Raw genomic sequence first — 15,602 nt, 5'->3', positions numbered from 1 at the left:
AGAACCACAGGTGTTCCAGGAGGAAGTCTGGAGATTAGCCTTAGTGAAGCTGGTTAGACAGAGGGACTCACAGCCGAGTGCGAAACAATTCCAGTGTCTGGTCCCAAATGACACATTTAAACTTTCCCTTTAATTTTCTAGTTGTCTAATGGAAGGACTCTACGATGGACCCTGTGACAGTTCTCTTGGTCTCCAGACTGATGAAATGTGGGCATCACAACATACTCACTTTATTCATAATGTCGAGTTCACAGCGCAGACGTTGGATGGCGCTACCGATTTTCAGGAGCTGAATTCTTAATGCATCATCAATGGGGAGACAAGCAGCTACTCTGTAAGAAAAATCTTAAAGAAATGGGGAGAGAGTTCAAGTTTTGAATATGAGGCAGGTAAATACCAGCGAATGTATGAGCAGATAATGTTCTTTTGAAATCCTTCTCTACAGGATTCCCAAAGAACCCATTTCCCAGAATTATAAACACTATTACAACATACCTTCTATCAAGTATATGCTCTTAGGGGTTCTACAATTAACATCTTCCCTTGTACCTTTGTAAATGCCACCTTTTAAATTAAACATAAAATCTAATACAAGTTACTTATTTGCTACTTGACTAGAAAAAAAGCTAAACGGCACCTAATAAACAGACACAGACATTACAGGTGAGTCAGCCTGGGACGGGGTGTCCTTTAAAGTTAGGCACCTTAGGGAATAGGGGAAGGAGTCTTCACACTCAGGAAGGGTTTTGGATGCGACTGTAATTTGAACTTCTTTGGAAAACCTTGGCTAAAATTGGAGTGCTCACAGAATTTAAGAACTTTATTACAATTAAGTAAAAAATACTCATTTTTTTAAGCTGCTAAAAGCCAAAGAAATGTATGTGCTTTTCAGAACTAATAAAAGTACTAGTTAAAACAACTAAAATTTTTGGTTTTATGAAATCAAGCACTTCTGTTAGTGAGACGTCAGGCCACAGGAAGGTGATTGACTTCTCCGTACCTATTGGGTTGGAAGGAAGCGAGTCATCCTTTAGGTTTTCATCCCACTCGCGTAGCTGTTTCTTGATTCTATCCATTAAGGTTTCCTTGTTTAAAATAAAAGTACCCATTACAAGGTTCAGAGACTTTTTACAATTTACTGCCAGCTTTTTAACGCTCTAATAAAACTAACACATTAACAGCAATTTAAGTCGTGACTAGATAGTAAAGTCTGAATTACAGTTTAACCGTGTCTGTTTTCTTATGCGGAAGTGATCCAAGCCCCCCACTGGTGCCCGGGGGGTGCCCTGTTCTCCGCGGCTTAGAACTGCGCTCTCCTCCCCTTTTCTGGCTGCTCTCTTGGGGACTGTGGCCCCTGTAAATTACACTAGCACTTGCTACGCACACACTGACTTGGCACGTGTTCACTACATACGAGTGCTGACATGCAGAGTACGCTGGTCTCCTGTACATCTGCACTGGTCAGAAGCTGCTGGGGGCCAGAGGCCTCGTCTCCTCGGTTGTGTGCAGTGTAAGTGTGCAGACCCTACGTGCTATGTGCAAGGTGAGTCACGGAGGGAAATAAGTAACATCTGTTTAAAGTGTACTATGTGCCAAGTGCAACAGCTGCTACTACCCAATTTTACAGATACTCAAGTAGTTTGGCCCAAACCAGAGAAAGTGATGGGAATCATGCTTTGAACACAGTTTCTGTATCAAAACCCAGACGCTGGCCTATTCCAACAGCCTGTCTCAGTGAACTCTGCACCGTGGCACAGTGCCTGGCATTGAAGTTTGAGGCGCAAAACCACCTGTGGATGCCTCAGTTAGTTCACTCACTAGGGGTCAGGAGACCAGGTTAATGCACCTGTTCAGAAAAAACCCAAACGCTGTTAAGGATTCTTTAATTTTCTAAGTGTAACTACCATTGACCCAACAAAATTTCAAATGCTTAATAAACCCTGAAACATCTTGGTATCTTGTCCTGAAGTTATATTAGAAAGTGGGAAAACTAAAAATTCTATACGTTAAGGCAGCGTCTAACCAGCAGTCTGGTTTCTACCTGTTCTCCTTACGTGTAATGAATGGTGTTGGTTTTGAAAGTGAAAGACCACTGAGCCTTAAAGTCTATGTTTTGTTCTAACAGCCCAGAATTACAACCCGGCTTACCCTAGAAACCAAGTTACTGGTGAACTACTTACAGCATCATATAAGGAATACAGCCAGCGAGGCCATGAAGTCAGATTTGCACAATGAAACTTTCTCTGAAAACAGAAAAACAAGTCACTTAATAAAGTCGCCCCACACAATAAAGATTCTTAAAGTGGAAAGAGCCACATGTGAGAAGTGATTAGGGCCCAGGAACAGACTTCCTAATTTTAAAAAGATGAAAACTTTTGTAAATAATCACATAATAGATACTTATTAAGTTTGACAATCATGTTTTTATATCCTTCAACTACATATTGCAACTTAGAATCCTGATTCTTTGAAAAAGTTCCAATATTCCAATTTCAGTACTGAGTATGAGCTAGTAAACATAAAATGAAGAGCGACTAAACAGCATACTTTTATTGGCCGCATTATTGGTCTGTATTCTAATCCACAGCGAACACCTCAACACAGAATCCAAACTTTCTTTGTGTAAAAACTTTCAATGGCTCTTAACTGAATCACTGTGGAGGTAAACAGGAGGGAGACAATTCCAAAGATAAAATGACCATCTACTTGAGACATCATGATCAAGTCCCCATTTCATAAAGCTCAGGGAAAGGGGAAAACCACATGTATCTCTTCCAGTTGTATTATGGGATCTGAATGGAAGCATGCCTAAATCCACATAAAAGTGTGAATTATACTTCAATTCCGCTAGAATTTCACTATTTCATGGGAAGACGCAATAAATATGATGTCAGTCCTCAAAGTATACATTCAATGCATGAGCAGTGAGCTTGGAATTCAGAAGCACACTTTAAAATTCATCTGGAAGATTAAAGGTGAAAACAACCAGGAAAATTTGGAAAGTGTTACAAGGACACAAATCTGGGCTGCATGACAGCAGTTCTGTTAATAACAACAAACAAAACCACCTCAGCATCAATCAGCAGTAAGTACCTTAGAATACGTCACACTAAGGAATACTCTGCCCGAGCAAAGAACAAGGCTTCAAACCGGCAGAACATGACAAATGACCGCGTTTTCCCAGTGAACCCAACAGCCTGCATACGGAGAGATGTTTTTAATTTTATAAACTGTTAACACATGAAATTGAGTGGGAAAGGAATAGGGTAGATCAAAAAAGACTACCAGAGTAGAGAAGAAAAGGAAAGCAAGATAACCACTGACAAATAGGAGGGAAACCGCACACGAGCACTGCAAGACCCAGTGGACAGATGGAGAGGTATGGACTGGGAGCGGCGCCCACGTAGCCGCGTGGAAGGATTCGGGGACTTGGCGACAGTATGAGCTGACCCGTGTGCCACAGCGCTCACCTCACGGTCTGTTCTGGCCACATCAGGAGAGTCTAGAACCTCTGGAACCAGGAACAACAGACTGTAAAGCTCACAGGGGAATCTCAGTAAGCACTGGGGAGCTAACAAACCTGGAGAAAGACACACAGTGGGGGTACGAGTCCTGCGTGTCCTGACCTGCTCGCTATGCGCTGTCGGCAGGCAAGAGCATCACAGTGCCGGTGTGGGCAGACTGACAACGGGGCACTCCTGTCAGCGAGGGAAAGAGGGACAAAGTAAGGTGGGCGTCACACCAGGACAAACTGCTGGGCTTAAAGCTTCAATGCTCTCATTTCGTTTAAAGCATGGAATCAAAAGGAAAAAGGTGCCATTTTTTACTTAAACAAATAAGTAAAGGTTCCTTTGCCCAAGGAAGTCATTTCTAGCTAGGAATTAGAATACAGAAGTATTAAAAAACAGATAAATTCACCTACATTAGAAAGAACTCCTTCTGTAAAAAGGCAGACCGACAGACAGAACACACTCAGTATGGGAGCGCACCGAGACCACAGTCAGAGGACAAGCCAGGACAATGGGACAATGCGCAGACTTGTTTGTTACGGACGGAGGGCTAACATCCTGAAGTGCAGGGAACTAGAAATCCCAAAGGGCGGACAGTAAGAACAGACACTACGGCTGCAGGAAACACCCATCCTATCACCTCCTTCGTATTCGGAGACCTGCATGGCCCAGTAAGATCCAGGCCTCATGGACCGGGTCAGCAGTGCAGCTGCGCATGGGGCCTGGGTACGAGGAGGAGGAGGGCCCTAGCGTCAGCTGTCACGGCACTAGCAGGGCGTGTCCTGAGTGAGGCAGCCTCTGAGCGTGTCCGAGGCACACGTGCAGGAGGCAGGCAGTCCGGTCAGCCCGCTTCTCACGCTCGCCCTGCAAGATGACCCGTATGCCTGGCATTGGCACACCTCCGTGCAGGTCCGCCATTGGGCGGACGGGTCCTCACAGCACCAGGCTGTGCCGCTTTCGGAGGAAGGAAGCAGCGTTCCACAAACTGACAGAGGGCCTCCTATGCTGTTCAGAGTCCTTCCCTGAGAAGAGGGGGCAGAGAAGACCTGTGTCTTCAGAGAGCAGCTCTGGAAGACGCCAGACGAGCTGGGAGCCCAGGCCTGAGGGTACGGCCCTTCTGGATGAGCCCTCAGCTCCTGCTGCCTGGGACGAGGGGCGACCCCGGCTGTAAGGTCAGCAGAGGTAGGAACCGAGCTCCAACACATCCCCATGGTTCCACATGTGATACCTTTTTCCAGGCCACAAGCAACCCTTCTGATGAGCACAGGGCTTGATGAATGGACAAGCAGGGCGTGTTCTTACAACACTCCGCCACACTCCAAGCAGGGTACAGGAACGTTCCATCACGTTGCCAGAGCTCCACGATGGTCAACACAGCGAGAGAGGGGGGCATTGCCAGGAAAGGCAGTGAGTGAACGCGAGCTCAAAGGTGGAATCGCAGAACCAGGAAGGTCTCCGACTGAAGTGTGTTTGGGAAGAGTGTTTTCTGATCCCACTGGCCTCCCTCCTAACCACTAGGGACGCTTCTCTAATGTCCTCTTGTCAGAACGGAAGCTTACACAGGGACACGTCTGGAAACTCAAGTAATTGTATGCCGTTTGGAATGTTTAATTCTAACGGCAAATGTTAAGAAAGGCATGTGCAAAACGTTTCTGGGCTAACTAAAACCATCTCAGGAAGGACACACTTCCAGACCCTTGAAACACTTTTCTGCTGGCAAAGCCCACGGCAGCCTGATCGGCCTGAGTGAGCTCAGAATCACCTGAGACCCCGCCATCCTGAGCACGCCCACTGCTTCAGGGACACGGAGCCATGGGCGCTGCTTCCGGTTGTGGGATGTCCGCGTCCACGTGAATGGACCTGCGCGCAGAGGACGGACGGGGCCCTGCACCTAACGACAAGTCCTGTCAGGGACCCAGCTCCATGGAAGGTCAGTGTCCAGCTAACGGCACAGCCCGATGGGCACGGCACGGAGCTCCCACCAGTGCCAGTGACACCCCGCTCCCCGTATGACACAGAATGGCTCTAAGTGGCCTCTCCAAAGTAGGACAGAGTTTGCAGATCATCTGGAGCCCAAAATAGATCCACTAGCAACTTCTCCTGGCCTAGTGAGCTACATTCAAATTTCAAGACCCAATAAACTGCTCAAAGTCTAAACAAGAGAACCCGCTGAACAATCCGAAAGATACGTGGGATGGAAGCGTTTGTGTCTCCTCAAACCTCCTGTGTCTCTCACGCCTTAGCACCTTCTGACAGAAAAGAACCAAGGGCTAACATTCAGAGTCCAGAATTACGGGAAAACTGAAAGACAGCAGGGAACCTGTGTCTCCTCCCTCCGCCGAGCCGGGGACAGCCCAGCTGCAAAGGCCGAATTCTGAGGCAACGTGAGCAGGCTGAGGGGCTTTCAGCAGGCTGTCCATTAACCCGAGTGCAGGTTAAAGACGGGTAGATGCTGCCGACGGACACAGCCCACAGCACGCGGGCAGGAACTAAGCGCACTCACTCACCCGGGGCTTAGAACTTTGCAGAGAGGCAGCTCAGGGTATTTAAATGCTTCATCAGGTTAAACACCTCACCTGGGCGTGGCGGAGCTGCTCTATAAATCCAAACACCTTAGTGACGCCCACAAATATCCAGTGATGGAAATACACAACTGTCTGAGTATTGAGATGCTCTGTTGACAGCATCTTGATGCAGTTTCCTTGTCGTGTAACGTCCCAGCCACCCAGTGCAAACCACTAGCAGTCACTGAACGACTCAATAAACCCCGAAGCTGTCCTGGGCGCCCACTCGTCCTCAGAACTAGCTGCAGCATACTGATTCCAACAGTTACACTCCACAACCCTCCACTGCTCCGCTAAGACGAACGAGGGTAACCGTGTACGTAACGTGTCTGGATCGGGCGTGGAAAAGGAAGCCCTGCATAGCCCCTCGGCAGCTGCCTGCAAACTCAGGGCATGTCGGTACTGTGCAGTCTTCAGAAACACTAGTTTCGGGGTTCCCTGAGGATCCCGAAGCAGTCTAAGTCTAACTTTCTCATTAGAATCTTCTTAGAAACACTGATTACAACACACCACCAGGTCACAGATTGGCCAACTGCAGTACGGAAGAACAAGTCACAAGAACAAGGAGTCTCCAGACGCCCAGTGGAGGCTGAGCGCCCCCAGTAGCCGCCCTGTCAGCTGTGTGGAAGCCGGATGATTTCTCCAAGCCCACGGACTGATGTGAGACGCTGCATGAACGCCCCTGTGCCAACCTCCTGTGACACTGAAGCTTCGCCAGTCTACCTGGCAGAGCCAGGGATGACCAGTGCACGGTCTTTCAGGTTGCAAGGGAAACCGTCTTTCTCTGTTTTTAAAAGCCACTTTGTTCTAAGTTTAGAAACTAGTAATCTTTTTCTTTAGGCAGAAATCATAAATACGACTGTTTTGTACATCTCACAAATGAGTACAGACAGGCTCCACCAGCTTTCCGTTTGAGAGAAAGAATGATCTAGCCAAAAGGACATACGTAAGAATTAACGCACTTTTACAGAGCACCTGGTCTCAAGCCAGTTTTGTACAACTGCTGTACAAAGTGACCGCTGCCCAGCTTTTCTTCTGGAAGTTGGGAGGAAGCACAGCTTACTTTCTGTGTACCTCAAATTCTCCTTTCTTAAGGTTATGTGTTTACGACTTGAGAGCCAAACGTCTGATCTGATTACAGTGAGAGAATCCGCAGAATTAAAAACCACACGCTGTGAACACCCAACTGGTCAGCAGAACAGCAGGAACCCCTCACGGCGCTGACACCTGGCTGCGCTGACATACGGTCCAGGATCGCCGTGGGGCCTGGGGAGCGAACCGTGAGACTTGTTTGCGTTTACTCCTAAAAACAGGGAAAGAGCCACCTGTCCTCATTTTTTGAAGATCATAAAACATTCGTCTCTCACCTTCTGGTATTTGTGCCACCATCTATGCGAACACTGGTCTTCGCAGGACACAGGTTTTGAAGGAAATATCTGACGTTTATTGAGCGATTCTAGCTGAACGGCAGACATGGTTGACGGCAGCACACACTCGGGCAGAATTTGAACTTTGGCTTGCTGGATTCTAAAATCAAGAGAACACAGCATGCTGTTCATTTTTAACATAAACTAACAAGCGATTAAGTTTCTAAACATAAGGCTAATTTTAAATACTAAGATTTTCAAAGCTTTCTTGTTTAAACATATTCATCAAATGCTGATGTTAGAAGAAATTTTCAAAAATACTGTATTTCATAAACCATACCAAAGTTAAAACCAAAGATAACCTAAGGAGTGGATTTTCCATCTCACTGTGGAATGGAAAGGGAGATTTTCACATTTTAGACAAATATCCTGAGCCTGTAAGTGAAATATTAAAGAAAAAAAAAACAACAAAAAACACACGAGCAACTCCTACTGCATATCTTGATACTTCTAAATTAATTTCTTAGACATTCTTAGACACTTGTCACATCTCCCCATCTGAACCCTTACACCTTTCCCTTCTCATAAACCATCTAACCTGAGGAAGAGGAAAGGAAAGGAGGAGAAAATCAAGAACCCATTTACATGAGTGAGTTAAAACACAACTAGAGAATTAATTACATGTAGCTTTAACTTCTATGTGCATTTCTTTAACTTCTATGTGCATTTCATTTCAATATGCAAAGAATCAAAATACTCATTATCGTTGTTTACTTAAAAATTATTTAAACTCTCATTATAGTAAAGTCATCATTCCAGAACACTACTTGAGAACATCATAATTGCAAACATCTTTTCATGAGCTAGTGCCAACAAGAGGGCTGTACCTTCGAGCTATTATCTTATGGGGCTTTGTATCTCCTAGCCTTTGAAATGTGGAATGTGCTAGAACAAAGCACTGTCAGACTGACAAAGTCACACCATATATTACAAGCCTCTACTTCACTATTAATTATATTTAGGAAATCTAAAGAGGTCTTTCATATTAACCACTGTCTTGACCAACAAAAATTTATGAATGAAATGCTGATATTCATTCAAGTAAAATAGTGACGTGTGTCTGACAATATCTAGGTTTAATTTAATGATAATATTAGACTCACTCCACTAACTTCATTTCTTTCCAAGCTCAAATTTACATCTATATTACTTTGGAAAATGTTTTTAAAAAAATGACTGTATTCAAGCTTGTGTTCAGAATTTTCTTATTAACGCTCACTAAAACCAAACCAAATCTCAATTTTCTTCACCTAACACATGAACACAAATACATGGTAATCATATTTTTAAAGCAAAAATACCTTTTACAGAAGTCTTTAGAAACCAGATTCTTCTTTAAGGCCATCAATAAATGAAATTAAGAATTACATTTTACCCAACAATAGTTGGGTAGTTACAAGAGTTCCATAAGATCTGTTATTGTATTATGATAAAAACATTAATCGGACGCTGGCTTCCTGATCACGTGAGTGGCTGTGTGAGTCACTTGGAGGACTGAGTGCCCGCCTTGTCACTGTTGAGCGTGTCCAGGGCTGAGACACACGGGACTGGTTCTTCTCCCAACAGCTGAGTTTTGTTTTGAACGAAGCTAGTTTTGTTTCTTTCCAGCCTGTCACAGCACTTGTTTGTGATCATGGCTACATTAATTTATGTAAACATTATTAAATAAAACAATAAAATATATGAAATATAACTACAAAAATGAAATTGCTTCAATAAATATTAGGTTGAGCCATAAAAATGCTTTCAAATTTGGTTCAGACAATTCTAATAGTAGGAAAAAAGGGCACAATCGGGAAGGATTCCGCACTCCAGCTGCCTTTGATTATCTTTAGACTCTGTCTTGAAAGGAAAGCTACAGGTGTAAACCACACACAGACAGTGGAAGTGGCATTCACAAGAAAGATGACTGCCATGTCTGACTGCAGCCCTTGGAGAAAGTCTCTCGTTTGCACCACCGACAAATGAGTGACGCCATGTGCGCGTGCATGTGTAAAAATGCAGGTTGAAATGCATGTGTAGGTTTGTATGTGTGACTTCATGATCTCCAGCTTGAACTGGCCTTTGACGAACCGTTACGGTCTCAGGACAGGTAAGAGGGCTGCCCGTCCCTGCACACAGGGTGTCGAAGTCCTCTGCCTGAAGCCCCACCCCTCCATCTTCCAGGTTCCCTCCAGCCCCCAGGGCTGCCTGACCCACCTACGTCTTCGGAATTCAGTAATGTTTATAAATACCTACTATGTGAACCAAACATACAAAAACCTGTCTCACTGCAGCTCACATTCTTTTTTAAATCATAAAATCCTGAATTGCCAGGTGTTCAGAAGACATCCGCAGTGCGGCACCGAGCTCAGGCAGGATGTCCAGCTCTGGCAACAGGTAAGACAGAGGCCTGTGCAGGAGGCCCGGGCAGACCCAGGAGTCTGCGTCTCCCTACGACCTCACAGCACGCCTCCCGTGCCAGCCAGCGCCGCGCAACAGTCCGCAGGGCAGCAGGCACTAACAGGACAAGGGCCTCACTTTTTTTTTTTTTTAAGAAAATAAAGTTAGGTGAACTGGGTTTTTACGAGTGAGTTTAGTATTCCCTGAACTTAAGAAAAGCTCTGACTATGAGAGCCGTGCCGAAATGATAACTGCTAAGACAGTCTGCTCGGAATTTCCGTCTCCATAGGCTCAGCCAGCACGCAGTTACTGATCACTTATTAGGGACGTAGTACACTTATGGGTGACATCAGTGGCACTGAAGGGACACGGCTCGGCTGCAGCAGCTGGCAGCGGTAATCAGCGTGGCCCTCAGACACCACAGCTGTGCGGTGACTACACCGAGCTCACGACCTCTGGCCTCCCTCCCCTTTTCACTGAAGGGAGGTCTTTAATCCCAAAGAAGCCACGTCCCAAATGACGCTGCACTTTGGGTTTCAGCAGGATCAGCACATCTACAGGGACATCAGAATGCCCCAGAAACCCAAGAACAGACGCTGCAGCCTCGTCCCGGCTAATCACTCCCAAGGGAGGGGATGAGGTTGGAACTCAGGCTTCTATAGCTTGAAAAACTTCCCAAGTGACTGGACGCACAGCAAACATGCCCACCAGTAGGCTAAACCTTCCAAGGGAAAAAGAACAGCTTGTTAAAAGTTACAAAGTGTAAAGGTCAGCAGAATACAAAACTCGACGCAGCCCGTTTCATTTTCAGTTGCTCCCACAGCTTTAACACGTGGCTTTTCTTACCCATCCGACTGTGTTCTCAGCTCCAGGACTTTGAACCTCTGTCTTCCGACTGCCTTCACTTTCACTATCTCAATGCCAAAGTCCTGCTCTTCTCGGTAGGCGTAGATCTCTGCCGTGGTCCCAAACTGCGCTTCCCTTTCCTGTATGTTACTTCCGAGGCAGATTTTTAAAGGAAACAGTTTTGAACACTTAATTTTTAAACATACAAAGTTGACAAAAGCAATACACACGGGAGTAATCACCCTCATTGCAAAGCTATTACAATTTTAATATCCTAGGGAGGAATTTAGACATATAAGGAGGCTTCAGAAAGTACCAAGAGAGCACTTTTAGGAAAAGACCAGATTTCTAGTCACTGAAGAGGATGGAGGACTGACGGGTTAAACTCCCGTTTCCCAAAGCAAACATTCCTTGCCTTCGGTAGCCAGCACCTGAATGCTCAGCCCTGTTCTGGGGCCGGGACTTCCTGTGTTCACTTCCTGCCTCTGCGGCCGGTTTCCACCGGTTTGCTGGCATTCTCCTTCAGTCTACCACTAGTTTGCAATGCAACAGCTCAGGGATTCTCAGAGGGAAAGAACAGCCATTCTTTGGGGAAAGTAATCCTTCACATTACAGTGTAAAAGCCCTCTTTCTCTTTAAATGCAGTTCCTGGAAATAAGTTTCTAGAAATGTTTTTCATTAAATATTAATGATTACAAATTTTCAAATACCAGAAAGGTCAATTGTGAATGAAGGTAAACGCCTAGTGTCCATGGTGACGACAGTAAGGAAAGCACCCCAGCTTTCAGTCTCCTCACCGACTTGCTCGCCTCATGGCTTCCCCAGGGCACCCCAGCCCCCAGGGAGCTTTCACCCCGACCTCCGACCTCCGTGGCTCCGCGGGAGAGACGAGCGGAGCACTCACTCCAGTGCTTTACCTGTAGGCGAGAACCGCAAAGGTTCTGTCTTTCTGAATCAAGTTGCGCACCATGCTGACTTCCTGAGGGCTGAAGAGCTGCAGCGGCAACGTCTGCCCGGGAATCAGCACCACCGTGACCTGCGGCAGCACCGGGATCACCGGGCAGCTGTCGTCGTCGTGCAGAGTCCTGCCGTGGAATTCCTCCATGTCAGCGCCCAGATACTGTCGGGAACACACACGCGTGACACTGGAGGTGTGTCGGGACACACGGCTCAAGCGACTGAAGAGCCAGTCAGAGTAAAAGCAATAAAAACGGCGGGTCCGAATACTTATCGGGGTCATAAGCACGGGGGACCGCATGCCACGTGGGAGTGGAATCTGACACTTAGTGGAGGAACTTCTAATGTTTTGTGAAGAGTCTCTCTTCACAGATTCACAAATTCAAGAGCGATTTTTCAGTTCATATTTTCTTTTGACTAAGACCCTTCTGAGTCCAAATACGACAAAGGACAAACGTGTCAGTAAGTTAAGTAAGAGCCGTGCCCAACAGTATAGACAGGAAGAACTTTAGTGGCTCCGTGACCGGCAAAGACACAGAAGGAAGGGCGACAACTCCTCGGAGAATTACACCGGGACACAGTATGAGCTGCTTAACAAGCACAAGTGAGTGCGTTTACGCCCATGACCCCACTCAGAATTTCGGGTGCAATGCGAACACCAGCCGCTTGTTTCACGGAGCTTTTACCTACAGGAAATGTGTACACCCATTAGATCCCTTCCTAAATTACGTACTGTGTGTGATGTGGGCAGGCTGGTGTCAAAATTGATGACGTTTGGCTTTTTGGCTTCTTTGCTATCCTGGTCTTCAACTTCCATTTCGATGTCATCCTCTTCCTCGTTCTCTACTGCAAAAGGAGAATATCATAAGAGGAAAACCAGATGTGGGACCATGTCGGACGCGGGGCCCCTTCCAACGCAAACCCCTTGGAGAGCCGGGGGATGCCCCGCGGGAGCACGTCTACAGCAGCACAGGGAGGCCCAGGCGGGGCTCTGCCCCCCACTACTCTACCTCCGGACAGTGGGAGGTTTACGGAAGAGCTGCAGAGGCAGCACAGAGCGAGCCGCACGCCTCACGCCGTTTCCCTCCAGTCGGCTTCTTACACAGTGGGGCACACTCGTCACATGGGAGGGACCAGCGCTGGCTCCTAGCGGTTAACTCCACTCCACCGTGTACGTGGACTGCCTCCGTCTCAGCCTCTCGCCTTTCTCTGTCCCCGTTCCTCCCACGTGACGTGTGCTTGTCTCCTCCGCCTCGTCTGCGCTCCTTTCTCAGACTCCCTGTTTTTTCAGCCTTCCCAGTTTTGAGGCGAGCCGGTCAGGCCTTTCGCAGTCTCTCTCTCAATGAGGACTGCTTTGCTGTATGCTCACGGTTAGACTGAGGTGCCTGTGCTTGGGGGAGGAAGACCACATGGGTGAAAGGCCGCTGTCCTCTGGTCAAGTGGAGGGCGCACTGCCAGCAGGTCCCGTTTGCCACGCCGCTCGCCTGGAATGTACCCTTGGCAGTGAGGCCCCAGGCGCAGCCCCACGGAAGGGGCGACGGGCTCCACCTCCTGACGGGTGTCTCCGCACGTCATCTGAACTCGTCCGTGTCAGAGACGTGTCACTCCCCTCACTAACTCTGACAGCTCAGACACCTCACTCCACCCGAGGAAACCTTGGTTTCCTCATCTGAAAAGTGACAGCATGAATAAGGTGGCCGCTGAGGTTCTTTTAAACGCTTAACTTTAAAAAGTTCCTACAGACGACAAGCAGGGAAGACCCGCTCATTGAAAGTGAGAAAAGGTATCACTATTACCCGGCAGAAAGATTTTGGTAGCAGTGACATCACTTCCCTGGCTGTCACTACACTATTCAAAACTGAAGCGTTTGGAATCATTCTCATACAAATGTTCCTTTGGGATTTTAAATTTAAAGTGCACATAAAACATATTTAAAAGAATGTTTTAGGAAGCTTTCTCCACACAAATTTTAAACGATGCGAACTAAGCCGATCCACTTCAAGAGCCCGGCGTTACCAACAACAGGTCTGGGGGGTGGAACAGGCTGCACTGGTGAGGAGGGGCTGTCCTGCTAAGGGGGCGCCGTCCTCTCACGCCAGCGACGGGTCAGCGCCCCTCCGCGCCCAATGCGTCTCAGCCACGGGGATTCTGCCCCTCAGAGGTTTGCGAAAATGTCTGGAGACGTTTCTGGTTGTCACAACTCGGGGAGTCCTAGTGACAAAGGCCAGGGGTGCTGCTGAACAAGCCCCAGGACAGTTCCCTACAACAGAGAATTCTCCAGCCCAAAGTGTCAGAGACGAGGTTGAAAAACCCTGCCCTACACAAACCATAAAGATTTACCGAATCTTCTTTTTGACCTCGTATTTCGTGTATTTTTAAGTACCCCAAATAATCTCCTAAATAGACAAAAGCTCATCACAAGAGCCATCTCCGTGGTGTATATGATTTAAATCAAACTATCTCCAGCCAGGTCTCTGGGGAGAAAATACAAATGCTTTTGAAGATCGTAATGGCCTTGGACTTTCTATAAATTGTTATGAATTCCTAGACGCAAAGCTTTGTCAAAGGGAACAACATAATTATTTCATCTTACATTCAAACGGTCAACGGTGTAACACTCCACATAAACACAGAATGTTCTTAAGAACATCCAAGTTTCACCAGGAGCCACGAGAGACAAATGTGAACCGACGTTCTGGATCCAAGTCCTTGTATTTCCTGTTTGACAGCATGGCTTTCACGTGGCGGGTGCACAGAGCCACTTGCTGCCACTGCAGAGTTTCCCAGATGGACTGTCAGCTCCAAGGCTGGATTCACAACTGTAAACTTCACCCTGAAGGGCTGTGGCTCCCGGTCCCCGCGTGAGTGCTTAGGTGCCGCCGCCCGTCTGACACGCGAGGCTGAAGCCGCTCCCCACGTGGCTGGTCACCTGGAACCGCCTCCTTCGGCCAAGTCCGCTCCGTGCGTCTTAAACACGAAGTCAAGTCGTTTCCTTCGCGGTTAAAGAGCGTGAGCTCTGAACACAACTCAGTGCGCGGCTTCTGGAGCCCGCGCTCCTCTCCACTGACGCTCAGACGCGACCTAGAAAAGCCGCCCAGCCCCCCCCATCCCCCGTCCGCGCGGGGACCCGTCCTGGGGGGAGGCCCCACCCCGGAGCAAGGCGGGCGCCCCGAGGCCCCTCAGCCTCGGCTTTGGCCCGGGCGCCGCGCGGGACACACACGCCCTCGGCTCCGCGTGCTCGGCCCGGCCGGGCTCCCCGCTCCCCGCGCCCCGCGCCCCGCGCCCCGGCCCCGCGGCTCCCGGCTGCCCCGTCACAGAAAGGCCCCCGACCCGGCCCGCGCGCCGTCGGGCCTGAGACCCACGCACGGCGCCGCCCCACTCCCGCCGGGACCGCGGACCACACGCCCCGACGGCGGCCGGCCCCTCCCGGCGCCCGCCCCACGCACGTCCGCGCGCTCGGGGCTCCGCGTCCCACGCCGGCGCGCAGGGCCGGGGCCGCACAACGAGACGCCGGCGGGCCGCGTGTCCCCCCGGCGGGGTTCCGCTCGGCGGCGTGGGGACCACGACACGGGGACGCGCGCGGCCGCCTCCCTGTCTCCCCGTCACAGGACGCGCCCGGGGGCCCAGCGGGCGGAGCGGACCCGGGTCCTGCCCCGCGCCGCCCGCCCCGCCGCACACCCCGCGCACGGCCAGGGCGCCCCCGGAGGACACGGGCGCCGCGCCGGGGTCTGCCCCGCCCGCCCGCCGGCCCAGGCCGCTCACCGGGCAGCAGCGGCAGGTGGTTGCCCATGTCGTGCGCAGCGTCCTGCGGGGCTCCCTCGCCGGCCATGTCTGTTTACCCGCAGAGGATGCTGGGACGGGGCGGTGCCCGCAGCCGGGGAGGGGCTGCGCCGCCAACGCCGCCGCGCAGGGGCCCC

At 49.1% G+C, this 15,602-nt stretch overlaps 2 protein-coding genes across 3 annotated transcripts in view; one reads left to right on the top strand and one right to left on the bottom strand.

Moving 5' to 3' along the window:
- The window catches only part of TRNT1 (tRNA nucleotidyl transferase 1), a 23,654-nt gene extending 22,742 nt beyond the window's left edge, over positions 1 to 912 (top strand). For both annotated transcript variants that reach the window (XM_081072097.1, XM_081072095.1), the window contains exon 9: positions 142 to 912. The gene's annotated coding sequence lies outside the window, so the exon portion shown is untranslated. The remainder of the gene's footprint in view (positions 1 to 141) is intronic.
- CRBN (cereblon) overlaps positions 1 to 15,602 on the bottom strand; it is a 20,442-nt gene extending 4,840 nt beyond the window's left edge. The window contains exons 1-8 of the mRNA XM_081072098.1: positions 15,448 to 15,602; positions 12,419 to 12,531; positions 11,646 to 11,848; positions 10,729 to 10,878; positions 7,441 to 7,600; positions 2,181 to 2,243; positions 1,001 to 1,085; positions 230 to 345 (exon numbers count right to left, since the gene is read on the bottom strand). Of these exons, the coding sequence (XP_080928224.1) occupies positions 230 to 345; positions 1,001 to 1,085; positions 2,181 to 2,243; positions 7,441 to 7,600; positions 10,729 to 10,878; positions 11,646 to 11,848; positions 12,419 to 12,531; positions 15,448 to 15,514 (957 nt within the window). The 5' untranslated portion in view covers positions 15,515 to 15,602. The remainder of the gene's footprint in view (positions 1 to 229; positions 346 to 1,000; positions 1,086 to 2,180; positions 2,244 to 7,440; positions 7,601 to 10,728; positions 10,879 to 11,645; positions 11,849 to 12,418; positions 12,532 to 15,447) is intronic.

Source organism: Rhinolophus hipposideros, assembly GCF_964194185.1.
Source record: "Rhinolophus hipposideros genome assembly, chromosome: 14".
Classification (NCBI taxonomy): domain Eukaryota; kingdom Metazoa; phylum Chordata; class Mammalia; order Chiroptera; family Rhinolophidae; genus Rhinolophus; species Rhinolophus hipposideros.
The sequence above is the reverse complement of the archived record's forward strand: the minus strand, read 5'-3'. Positions and strand labels throughout refer to the sequence as shown.